Genomic DNA, 13,450 nt, shown 5'->3' on the forward strand with positions numbered 1-13,450 from the left:
CAGGTTCAGAATTGTAAAGTATTGCGGCCCACCATCATTCCTAGACTTTCAGTTGTCACATCAACCCTCCCCACCTATCCTGCCCGACCATGACCTTTCCTCTACCACAAGTATCTGTCTAGTCTCATCTTAGGGTACTCAGGCGAGGGGCTCTTCACACTTGCAGAAGAAGTCTTACTTATTTTCATATCTTCAACTATGTTCATATTTTTCTGTATACTTGGAACGTTCTTCAGTTTAATTCACTTCCACAAACATTAACTGAGTACCTACCTAATGTTTACCAGAGACTGTGCTATGTCCTAGGGACACAAAAATGTAAATATGGAGCAGTTGCCTTTAAGGATAGTTCATTCTTTTAATCTCCCTTTGTCAATACTTTGGTCTTTCCTGTACATGCTACTTACAATACTTCTGAGAAAAAAATTTCTGATTTAACTGACCTGATGCTGCTCATTCTTTTACTCCATATATTCTCTTACTCCATATTCCATAGTTCTTCTTCAGTTGTGTTATGTCATCTGTAACTTCCCAGGTTTTTCTCTGGAAAATGCTTTGAAAATTCTAGAACTTGTAATAATATTCATGTGGGATCCAAGGAATTTAACAAAAATCCCCTACCCCTGGACAAGCAGAGCAAGACTAACTCCATTTTGTGCTACACCCACCATCTCATGTATAACCCCCACATGACCTCCTTATTGCTTAAGACACTCCCCCACCCTAGTCAAGCCGCTGAGCACACCCTTACTGGAAACCGGCTCATATAGGAATGCGGAACCCCTAACCGCCAAAGAATGTAAACCCTGTCTTTTGCCGGCCAAACTTGTGCGCCAATTCCGACCAGAGTGATAGGCTAGTTCAAACTATCGGGTAAATTGTAATTCAATTGGCCACCTGCGTGTAGACCGACATGACTGTGCAACTTTCTGTGTGTGTTACAATCTTATTGGCCACTAGCCCCTATAAAACTGCTACGCCTCTTAACCTAGGGGTCCAAGTCCCTGTTCCGCTGTGTCGGGTATACTTGGGCCCAAGCTCGAGCTTGCAAATAAACCCTCGTGCGTTTGCATCGGTATTGGCTCCTTGGTGGTCTCTCAGATTTGAAATAGGGGGCATTACATTCATATTTCCTATATTATTTAATAGGTCACTTAATAGGTATATTTAAAGCATCTTTATGCTCTGAAACTTTTACATATAAAAACTTTATACCCTGCGGAGTTCTGGAAGAGACTAATCTATAGTAAAAATAATCAGAAGAGTTGTTGCTTCTGAGATAATGGGGACAGTGATTGACAGGGAGGGGGCACAACAAATGGAACTTTCTGTGCTTAAAGTTTGCATTACACAGGAGTATATATTCATCTAAATTCATAAAGTAGCCACTAAGATTTTGTCCTTTTTGCTGTATATAAATTTTACTTTTTTATGTCTTTGTTTTGTATTTATTTCTTAGCAGTTTTATGCCTTTCCTTCATAGGGTGAAGTCCTGAACAAAGGAGGTTCTGTCCTCTTGGAACTTGGGGGCAAGCACAGTGGTACACGGAAGCATTCTGATGAAGCTCGCTGAAGCCTCTCTTTTTGGGTTCTTATACAGGCTTCATTACACAGGTATGATTGATTAACTCATTAGCTAGAGTGATTGATTCAACCTCTAGCCCTCTCCTCTCTCAAGAAAGCAGGGAATAGGACTGAAAATTCCAACCCTCTCATTTAAGGTTGTTTCTCCTGGCAACCAGATTGCATTCTTAGGTGCTTTCCAAAAGTCACCTTCTTTAACATAAACCCAGTTGTGATGGAAAGGGACTTGTTATGAATAACAACACACCCATTTCTATGGCTCCAGCATTTTCTGGAACTGAGGGCAAGAGACCAAATATTATAACAAAAGATGCTCCATTGCTCTTATCAGGAAAGTCTAAGGGTTTGGGGAGCTGTGAGCCAGGAACTGTGGATGAAGGCCAAATATGTAGAAGGAACATACTGTGGCTATCTGAATGACCAAATATTTATAATTTACTTTCTCTGATGATCAGAAAGGTTTTTTTGGAGGACATGCGGGGGGGGGGGGGGGCGGGAATTAGATTTAGAAGGTGTCTTAGTCCCTTTTAAGCTACTATAACAGAGTACCATAGACCCGGTGGTTTATAAATAATAGAGACTTATTTCTCACAGTTTCGTTAGCTAGGAAGTCCAAGATCAAGGTGCTGGTAGATAGTGTCTGGTGAAGGCCTGTTTACAGATGGCTGTTTTGCTGTGTCCTCACATGGCACAAAGGGGCAAGAGAGCTCTTTGGGGCCTCTTTTAAAAGGGAAATAACCTCATTCAGGAATGCTCCAATATCATGATCTAATCACATCCCATAGGTCCCACCTGAAAATACCATCACTGGAGATTAGGTTTCAACACAAATTTTGGGGGGGGACACACACATTCAGTCTATAGCTGGAAGTACTTTTTTTTTTTTTCCTGTGGTAACAGAAATATTTATAATTCCCTTTCTAAAATCCACAGAATTTTTTCAGACAATTCACATTAAATCCCATAAGGGAAAAAATTGCAAGCCAGATTCTTGCTATAAACTCATCCTACAGATGAGGAGAATAAAGGCAAAAAAAATGTAGATAAAATTAAATTTTCTTACAACTTGCAGCCCACTGATAAACACCTGAGACAAGCAGAGTGACATTCCTCAGGAACTCACAACTGCCTTAACATTAATGCTTTGCTAGAGGCAAAAAACAACCTTAGCTTGACAACAGCCAAATCTCTAGGATCCTGTAAATCTTCTTTAACATATGAAAAGCCCTTTAGAAACTCCCTTTATCTCTACCTCTCCATTTAAGAGTATATAATCAATCACTCCTCACAATCACAGAACAGCTCTTTCTACCCATGGTTCCTGTCCCTGTGCTTTAATAAAAATTTCCTTTCTTGCACGCAAAATGTCTCAAGAATTCGTTCTTGACCATTCGCTCCTGGCCCACAACACATCACTACTGGGTGCATGAGAAAGTATTTTTTGTAGTGTAAATGAGAGCAATGTCCCCCAAAGCTCAGGCTGTTAGGGTAAAAACATTTGAGAATTCTAGATTATCTTATTTTTTTAATTGGTAATAAAATAATGATACCCAGGTTAAACAGTTTCAGTTCTGCTACACTGCATGCATACAACGCATTTAATTTGTAGTGGTGGGAAAATCTATGGTTTCCATTACATATATGGAGGGAAGAAACTCCATGAGTGTTCTTGTAGCTGAAAAGGGAAACTATGCCCATTGAACCATCAGAAATTGCCATCTTCTAGATCAAAATCTGGAAAAATTGGTAATTTTATATGGTTCAACTTAATGTATACTGTCTGGGGAACATGAGATGGGTTTTGGTAGTTAGCATGAGAGCTTGAGCATGGATAGAGATTTCTCACTAAGTTTATGGATAGTGAGAAAAGCTCTTAGAAGGTAAGGTATGGGAAATTTTTTTGATAATATTAATTAGAACAAATCAGGGTTAAGATATTTAACAGATCATCTTCTGTTACTAGGCATCAGGAGACAATTTCCTAGACTGGCTCCTCATATACTTGGAAATGCTATTAAATCCAATTAGTATTCATCCTATCTCCATATATCTAAATATATCTGTTAAAAGCTTAATATTTACCAAGCATAGTATAAGTTTTGAAATCCACCAAAGAAAACACACAAAGGTTATTCTAAAGGATATAGAGCTCTATTAAGATACTGAATAATTACTCAACAGTTATCAGGTATCTGCCTTTTGTCATATCTGATAAATTCGGGATAGGGCAGTAAATTTTAGTAGGAATAATCTGAAAAATTCAAATTTGAGATGACTTTGCAAGGAATACTACGTAGAGTTGTACTGTTTTCCAATGTACAAAGTAGAATGAAGACGACTAGACAAGGGAGCAAAAGTGCTCTGGTATGATGCTGTGTCCATTTAGAAGAGATTCAATTTTCTAATTTTTACATAGGTGTCCAATGGGTAAGTGAGGTCCAACAAAATGAGAGATAAGGTGGAAATGCCTAGTTGGTAGTTACTCAAAACTGCATCTCAAAAAATTATTTTAAAAGCCAAAAGCTATTTACCTCCATCATTCTGGCCCAAGTCCACATTCGGGGATGCAGAAGAGATTTTTACTTATTATTTCAGTTTTTGAGTGGTACCCATATTTGTAATTGTAGACACAATTCATTTTAAATTAGAAGAGTCCTTAGAAAGTCATCAAGTTGACATGGAATTCTACAATGGGACAGAGATATAGGGAAGTAATCTTTTTCAAGATCCTATGGAGTATACAAGTATTTCATTGAGGGCAGGCTAAGTTTTTCTGTAGTAATAATCCTAATTCCAGAGCTTTAAAATAATGAAAATTTCTTGCTCAATCTATACATTGGACAAGTGGCTGTACTCACTAGTCTCTCAGGGATCCAGGCTGATAGAGGCTGTATTCCTGCAGTACAAGGAAGGGGTACAATGTCTTCTGTAAGCTTCCATGAAGAAGTAACACATCACTTCTGATCATATTTTCATTTGTCAAAGCAAAGGAGACAGAGTTCGATCCTGGCATGCACATAGAAGAACTGGCAGACTTGTGAAAAACCCTATTGCCTATTACACCAGGTTAGGAAAAGACCCAAACAGTTTGTACCCATATTCAAATATGAGTTCAGGAAGTCTGTCCAAAATCAAGTATAAATTATTTGAATTATATGTTCACTAAAAAATCTTCACGGTATCAATGTTAAATACATAGAAAGAGGCTATCTTCCTTTTGATCTATAACATTTTAATAGCTGGAAGAACAAAATATTATTTCATAATGGATAATTTTTTAAAAAAATTTTGATAGAGTATAAATCATGTAAAATATTCCACTATTTACTATAGAAAAATTATTTATTTTCTATTCAAAAGAAGAAAAAAAAAATAACCCACAACACTATTTCTCCTCTTTCCATAACAGTTTATTCTGGTTATAATCTAAAGACCTTCATTTATTGGATACACTAAAATAAAAGGCTTATTACATTTTGACATTTGGTTTCCTCTTTTCAGTACACAGACCTTCCTTGACTTATGACGTGGTTACATCTTGCTAAACCCAACCTAAGTAGAAAATATCATTTAGTTGAAAATGCATTTAATAAACCTAACTTGCATAAATAGCTTAGCCTAGCCTACCTTAAACAAGGTACGCTTGCATTAGCCTACACTGGGCAGAATCATTTAGCACAAAGCCTTTTTTTCTAATAAATAAATAAAATGAATATCTCAGGTAGTTTATTGAAAACTGTATTGAAAGTGAAAAACAGAATATTTGTTAACCCTGTTGTTTACCCTGGTGATCCTGTGGCTGACAGGAAATAGTGGCTCTCTGCTGCTGTGCAGCATCACAGGAGAGGATCCTACTGCTTAATGCTAGCCTGGGAAAAGATCAAAATTCAAAACTCAAGTATTCTAGTTTCTACTGAATTTATATCAGCTTTCACCATTACAGTTAGAACACCTTAAGTCAAACCATCATAAGTTGAGAGCTGTCTGTACTACACAGACTAGCTGCAGCAGGCACTGTCTTTCACACACCAAAAGCCACTTTCTTTTCCCTTTCCAGTAGAAAACAGATTTGTTTCAGTGCCCACTCTTCCCATAGAAGACCTGGGAGAAATCTTAATTGCTCAAATCTAATCACTGTGGTACCAGCCATTCCCCTTGCTAGTGTAGTATTTAGAAATGAATATATGACCCTTGTGACCAATGAGGAGTGGATTTCTAGGCAATTTTTCTTCACACTTAAAAATAAGTTCAAACAGGGGTGCCTGGGTGGCTCCATGAGTTAAACAACTGACTCTTGATTTCGCCTCAGGTCATGATCTTATGGTTCACTTCCTGGAATCCAGCCACATTCTGGGCTCAGCACTGACAGCATGGAGCCTGCTTGGGATTCTTTCTCTCTCTCTCTCTGCCCCTGCCCTGCTTGTGCTCGCTCTCTCCCACTTGAAATTAAAAACTTGAAACAGTAATTTTTCTTGCTGGATATTGCCAAATCTGTGTGGGATGCTTAGAACTATAGCAGCCATCATATGACAAACAAAGCAAGACGTTACGAACAACAGGTTGAGTAATATAGAAGGCCTTTAAGTCCACTGGGCTCTATTCTTTGTTAGGTAAAACTATGCATTCCCTAATTCGTTACATCAGTGTTTCTCAAAATACTAGTCTCAAACAAGATCCACAGCTTTTGCCTTTTCATCAAAGTTTGTCTACAAAGAGTATCAGATGGACTAAACAGTGTGGGCAGTGACGTAGCTCAGTTACATTTTGGCACAAACTCCTTTCATTGAGTCTGCAGTAACTGGATTACTTCAATATACATTTGGTTGGAGAAACCAATTCAGCAAGTCTTTGGGGAAAAACTTTTTCATCCAGAAAACATGGAGACATACACTATTTTGGCGTGCAGATTAGGCCTGGGATTTGCTCTTTTTAAGTAGTTTTATCATTCTTGGTTTCTACTCAATAAATGTTCATTGACCACTCACTAAATTATACATGCAGGATACATGAATAAATAAGTCTCCCTGGTCTCAGAAATATACGCTGGTATGAGAGACAGGGAAGGAAATCAGTAATTACACTACATGCTGAGCTGATTGGAAAGCTGTTTACGAAGTGTTGGAGACTTATGTGTAATGTGTTTGGGATATTGGGGAGGAATCATCAGGATAAAGCTTTACAGAAAATGTGACACCTGAGCTAACAAGATTTGGAGGAGGTACATAAAACTGGAGCTGTATAGCTACGATGATAATGAAACTGTAGGGAAATGACTGAATGACATACCAAGGAGCTGGCATTTTACTGATGGTGACAGCTTACTGTAAGATCAGACTTGCATTTTACTAACATGCTCTCAGGCATTTTTGGACACGGTAAGATTAAACTATCAGCTGGATACTTAGTGAGAACTGTAGCTGGAGTAACTGAAAATACCAACCGCAACTGCAGAAAGGCTGTGGGATCAACTAGAACAACTTAAATAATGTGTTTCCTCTACCTCACCCGTTTTTCAGTTAAACAGTCCACATTAGGCACTTAGAGAAATTTGCCTAAATAAGACCGATTTCCATTTCTAATCTTTGAAACTAAATAGATGTAACAGGAAGTGAGGCAGTCTCTTGAAGAAAATATACAATCAAGCCTGGTTTTGAATCCAAGCATCTTAAGTCCTAAACCTGTATTAACTGCGTTTGTTCTGCCTCTGTAGCAAAAGTGTTTTTTTTTGTTTTTTTTTTTTTTTTCTGCTTTGGGGTGGCCAAAGCTTAATTATGGAAGCAATAATAGTTTTCTTAAAAGCAAATGGCTGGGTTCTGGCCCCTTGCAAAATCCCTAATCAGGTATTCTGGAGTCAAGGAAGCATCCCTGTGGGGTACTTTACTTTGCCTAGCTTAGTTTCAGACATGCGTGTATGAGTCCTTCCAGTTTAAGTTTTCCAAAAGAATCTGGATTTTTATGAGAATCTTGTAGTTTTAAGTGTTGGCGTGAATTTTGAAAAGCCAGTATAGGGGAAAAAGAAGAAAAAAACCAAAAACATTCTGTGGTGGTTTTTCAAAAAAAAAGCCAAGCCAGTACTTTAAAATATGGTAGATAGAAGCATATTCGTATATGAAATGGTCATGGTTATGTGTCAACTTGACTGAGCCATGTGTCCAGGTATTTGGTCAAACATTATTCTGGATATGTGTGGTGTTTTTGGAGATTAACATTTAAATTGAAGAAGTTTCATTAAAGCTTGATTATTCTCCATAATGTGGGTTAGCCTCATCCAATCAGTAGGAGACCTTAATAAAAAAAAAAAAAAAAAAAAAAAAAAAGACAGGGGTACCTGGGTGGCTCAGTTGGTTGATCATCTGACTTTGGCTTAGGTCGTGATCTCACAGTTCTTGAGTGTAAGCCCTGCATCAGGCTTGTTGCTATCAGTGCAGAGCCTGCTTCACATCTTGTGGGGCTCCACCTTACAACCCTAAGATCAAGAGTCTCATGCCCTGAGCCAGCCAGCTACCCCCTGGAAGAGGAAATTCTGCCAAGATACATTTGGACTGGAAAAGTAACTTTTCTCTGGATCTCCAGCCTTCAGCGCTACCCACCAGAGTTTGGACCTGTCAAGCCTCCACAATCACATGACCCAGTTTCTTAAAAAAAATCTTTCTACATACATATGCCATTTGGTGTTTTCTGAGTATACTACTACTCAGTATAGCTGCTGAATGAAGCCTTTTTATGACGGGGCAATCTGTGCTCCTCTCCTAGGATGGGCAAAGTAGGTTTTTCCCTCATTCATGTAAAATCCTCAAATACTGTAACTTAGGAAGACAAATATAATAAATCAGATGTTATCTACCTAGACTTTGCTGTCCAATCAATAGTAAGTAAAGTCTGATTTATATTTTACATCAGAAAAAAATCATTTAGGACTTGCCAGAAATTAAAATGTTTTTATATAGTTATTGAATCTCAAAATACAAGATATACACTATTCCTAGATCCTCCAAAAAAATGAAGACAGCTAAATTTGTAATTTAATGGCGCAGATCTGAACCAAGAATTTGAAATCATTTTATGAACCTTAAACTTCCTACTTTCCCAAAGATAGAAAGCCGTAATGTTACAGAAACGCAGGAAGACATCTGATTCATTAATGGATAATCAAAAAAAAACAAAAGGACAATGACATGCAAGTACAGGGAATAAGCCAGGCAAAGTCATAAAGATTTAATTGTATCTATATTTAAATGGTTGTTATGGGGGCGCCTGGGTGGCGCAGTCGGTTAAGCGTCCGACTTCAGCCAGGTCACGATCTCATGGTCCGTGAGTTCGAGCCCCGCGTCAGGCTCTGGGCTGATGGCTCGGAGCCTGGAGCCTGTTTCCGATTCTGTGTCTCCCTCTCTCTCTGCCCCTCCCCCGTTCATGCTCTGTCTCTCTCTGTCCCAAAATAAATAAAAAAAAAATAAAATAAAAAAAAAAAAATAAATGCTTGTTATGTAGCTATTGAAGGGTGTAAAGATAGGCCCTGTCACATAAACTGAGAAGTGTGTTTTTAGAGCTCCAGCAAATTAGTAGTTTAACATTAGGGGTATATAGGAACTCTAATGTTATGGTGAGGCAGCTCTTTTGTTCCATGAAGAAATGTAGAACCACCCACAGCAATTTTTTAAGAATCCACAGAGACTTTCTTGTAATTATTCTAGTTTTTAAACACTGCTTTAAAACCTATAGCCTCCCAACCTGGGTGGCTCAGTTGGTTAGGCGACCGCCTTCAGCTCAGGTCATGATCTCACAGTTTGTGAGTTTGAGCCCCGTATTGGGCTCTGTGCTGACAGCTCCCAGCCTGGAGCCTACATCAGATTCTGTGTCTTGCCCTCTCTCTACCCCTCCCCTGCTCATGCTCTGTGTCTCTCTCTCAATAATAAGTAAACGTTAAAAAAAAAAAAAACCAAAAAAACAACAAAAAAACAAACATAGCCCCCCAATCACCAAAAAGTCTAGAGCTCAAATACACCACTAGTTTACAACCTCTATTTTATGGCATTCTAATACAAGTGGTATTCCAAAAGTGACCAAACTAGGATTAAAACATTCAGCAACTACCTTTTTCCTGCCCCAGTTCAAAGCTCTAGGAACTACGTCATTATATTTTAAGTAGCTAACAGCATTTTACCATCCATAACATAAATTTGATTCACGGATACAATTACTCTTCAGAGGCATCTTTTAGTCCATGTCTACTAAAGTTCAAGAATAAACTTGGGAGTATTTCTATGTTTTATCTTGCATGCTATTACATTTCATTTCAAATATTCTACTTTTATTCAGTCTAAACAAAACTAGTATTGGTCAATAGCAAATTTATCAAGGCAAAAAATTTAGTTTTAGATCACAAGTCTGGAGGGAAAAAAGCTCTTGGACTTCACTCTATACACTATTGGTTTTCCTCATGATTAAGTAATTGTCACTCATGAAGAAAAACTTTACTGCTTCAAGTAAAGACTAAATGTACACTTCTTCCTCTTTTTCAATTAAAAAAAATTATTCTGGGACAACAAAGTCAAGTTTGCATTTTATATAACATAAATTACCAACAAGGTCCTGACCTAGTAATCAAAAATTAAATCTCAAAATTTAAAACCAAGAAAGAGGCTAAATTTACACATATTTTGAGCAAACAAATACTAGTACATTTCCTAAATAAAACGTCAGCACAATTATTACATTCCAGGTTTCAGAGAAGAGGCATTAAGGATTCATGCCATAAGTTTATTTACAAACATATTGAGTATGTTGAATTCAAGAGTTTGATCCATTTTTCAAAGAGACTGCACCTCTTAAAATGCTCCTTTTCACACCTGCAAATAAAAAATATATATATTGGTATTTAAAACGTCTCACCTATTAAAACAGAAACCATGTACTTTCATACACATATTGTCTGTCCATCAGTTTGGTACATCAGAAAGCGTTTACAGTATCATGACTTTATTCATACTGATTTGCTTCATCATATGCACCAAAATCTTTCCATTATGCATCACTTGGATAAAGAACTTCCCTTGTATATAATGAAGAATAGAGTCTTTTCTTTCCAAAGGATAGTTTTGGAATTTATTCCAATCATTCCACAGATCTTCCCAAAATGTTGCTTTGAGGCAAATTCTGATTACAATTATGTTAAATAAATCTTTTCTTCTCACGCAAAGAATCTGTTAATCTTCTAGCACGTAAGACTGATTGGGGTATGCACAAACAGATGTTGCCCTAACGTTAATTAGTCTATCAGAACTCTACCTGGTTAAGTGTGTGAACTGAAACAAGACTAGCTAAAAATCCTGGTTCACCATCACCAGTTAATGGATATGAGGCAACTTAACATCTTTGTGTCTTAGGCCAGGTGAAGTCACCCAACCTCACAGGCTTGCTAGGTGTAACTAGATGACATTAATGTAAAGTGTGACTGACAAACAGTAGTATCCAATACACATTGGCTTTCAGGCAAAGAAACATTTATTGCTTCACCAACGTGTCTCCACCAAGGCCACATCTACACTAACTTCAGAAATCGGCCCTACACACTGTGTGGGTGTGATGGGGGTGGGGGGAGGGGGGAGGGGGAGGGGGGTATAAGGAAAAACAATGTTTTAAGATTAGAAATCCATTAATTACCTGTTTAATGGATTAATTAAAACATCCTTATTTCTTAAGCAGCTGGTGTCTTACTATAAAAAAAGGTGCAGCAAATCCAGATCCAAAGTACATAGTCATCATAACAAGTAACCGCCACTTGTTTTCCACTGAAAATGGCAAATTCTGTTGGGGAAAAAAGAGAACAACCAACAAAAATGAAACTGAATCATCTGATTTTATAGATTATAGAAGTACACAGGGGATGCTAGGTATATGTTTTTACATAATCAGGTTATGTATGCCATATATCATATCGTATTTCAAACATTATGTTTTACATCCTATGACCTTCATGTAGGACAACACTGTAAGGTTTAAAAAAAAAAAAAAAAAAGCACTGGCTTTACTGAGCACAGGCAGTGGTCTTAATGTGGTCTTAATAACTCTGGTGTATCACACTGGTTAAGTTTTCCCTTTTACTTTAGAAAAGCCGAAAAACTTATTCTTCAGGGGACCTGTTTTAGAAAAAGAATGCACTGTTCTGGTTTGCTATTTGTTAGAAACTAGTCACCTTGTAAAGGCACACGGCAAAGTTAACTGAATTACGAAGATCGACTTTTTCATAACCAAGCGGCGCTACCATCGAAAACCCTTCTTCCGCCCTTTCCTACTAGGCCTCGATCACTGGAGGTAGTTACTGCTAACTACTCGACTTAGGCTATTGATACTTGACGCTAAACCCAACTTCAACTAAAGAGATTTAATACTTCTAATTTAGTTAACTAGCTTAGACTCGACCCACAACCACAGGCCCCCATATCCTCCTTTGTTTCCGACGACCTTCACTCCGAGTCCGGTGACCTCTAGTTCGGCTTTAAGCCACAAATATCTGCAGCATTGGCCTCAGGGACCCTCCAGATCTCGGAGGGCGCGGAGGGGAGCGCTAGGGCCAAGTGGGGCCTAAGGCTCTTCCTACTCATTCCTTTACCCGCCGAAGGCGTGCAACCGGGGTCCTGCGCTTTGCCCCTGGTTCCTGGGGGAAGTGGAACGCTACCCGACGTCCCAGCTCACCTCTCCTGCTTACCGTCTCCCTCTCCACGGTCCTTGGGAGGCCTTGGAGTTCAGCAAATCGCAGCTAAGTGCCCCCTCCCCCAACGAAACGGGGCCCCTAACACACTAACCTTCCCTGGGCCCTCCTCATAATGGCTTCTACGGACCACAGAGGTTGTGAACCTCCGGATGCTCTGTCCCAACATAGCGCTGCTGGAAGTTCTGCGAAAAGCGCAGAGCCCCTAGACGATAGAAACGACAGCACCAAACCAAGTCCTCTTCTTTTCACGACCTTGTTCTCCGGTGTGTAAGACCCGGAAGGGAAGATGGGAAATGGGGAGCGGCCACAGAAAATGAGACAAGATGGTGGGGTCTGAGGATTGTGGGAATTGTAGTTCAGAATGCGGCATCGCCTTGTCGGCTCTGAAGGACTATGGGAAACGTAGTCCGACGCGAGAGCCGGATTGCTTGTGGGGGTCGGGTAGAGGTACTGGCTGTGTGTGTTAGGGAGGCCGGGAGGGTAAGAGCCCGAGGCGTTTCTACGTGCAATTTAGTCAAACCTGATTTCTTGTCGAGTTCTGATCAGGATTTTGGGGGCCGGATTCCAGAACAATTGTACTGAATTGAGTGACGCAGTCTCACCGAGTTTATGGAACACAAAAATAAACCTTTACCTCTTCTTTTTTGGGGATTTTTGTTTGTTTGTTTTCTTTTAATGCTAGGAGCCTGTGATTTGCAGTACTCTGCCAGCGCTGAGAAAGGTGTATACCGTGATCTTATACGAGGAAACAAAGCATAAACTGAAGTAACGAAACACTATGTAGTACGAAATATGTCGAAGAGAAAATTGAGATGAATTGCTAAGGGAAGGATTCCTGAAAAATATAGGTTATTAAATAGAACAGAATTAGAGACAGGGCAGAGCAAACTCAAGGCCGATGTGAGTATGGCATGTTCAGAGAGTGAAAGAGAAAAGCAGCTTCTTATATCTGGAGTTAGCCTGGCCTGAGGATTGGTGTTCTGCTGAACATAAACAATTTCACAGAACATCAGCATCAGACAAAGTTACTCTGTGTCAGTGATGGATCAAGGAAAGAGTAAGATCACTCCATTTTCATATCTGAACATAGACAAAACATAATATTGTCCAAGTAACAAAAATGACCAAACATCACCATATCCAGTCTAACATGAT

The 13,450-nt window shown here is 38.9% G+C and overlaps 1 protein-coding gene and 1 non-coding gene across 2 annotated transcripts; both read right to left on the bottom strand.

Annotated features, from left to right (window-relative positions):
- Positions 1 to 10,327: 10,327 nt before the first annotated feature.
- LOC109274895 (cytochrome c oxidase subunit 7C, mitochondrial) lies at positions 10,328 to 12,601 on the bottom strand. Its single transcript, XM_019462836.2, has 3 exons — positions 12,387 to 12,601; positions 11,245 to 11,388; positions 10,328 to 10,430 (listed from the first exon to the last, which is right to left on the bottom strand). Exons 1-2 carry the CDS (start codon positions 12,459 to 12,461, stop codon positions 11,272 to 11,274), a joined length of 192 nt encoding a protein of 63 aa, XP_019318381.1. The 5' UTR covers positions 12,462 to 12,601; the 3' UTR covers positions 10,328 to 10,430; positions 11,245 to 11,271.
- Positions 10,530 to 10,592, bottom strand: LOC128778469 (small nucleolar RNA Z39). The gene has a single exon (XR_008424055.1). It is a non-coding gene; the product is annotated as a small nucleolar RNA Z39 (small nucleolar RNA).
- Positions 12,602 to 13,450: the final 849 nt, after the last annotated feature.

This window comes from Panthera pardus, unplaced genomic scaffold (assembly GCF_024362965.1).
Source record: "Panthera pardus isolate Hobbes unplaced genomic scaffold, ASM2436296v1 HiC_scaffold_2, whole genome shotgun sequence".
Lineage (NCBI taxonomy): Eukaryota > Metazoa > Chordata > Mammalia > Carnivora > Felidae > Panthera > Panthera pardus.

Excerpts from the sequence above, each read along its gene's own strand:
- LOC109274895 (XM_019462836.2), bottom strand. The coding sequence starts at position 12,461 with ATGTTGGGACAGAGCATCCGGAGGTTCACAACCTCTGTGGTCCGTAGA. Across the intron at positions 11,389-12,386 it reads ATGAGGAGGGCCCAGGGAAG|AATTTGCCATTTTCAGTGGA; the intron begins GTTAGTGTGTTA and ends TTTCCCCAACAG.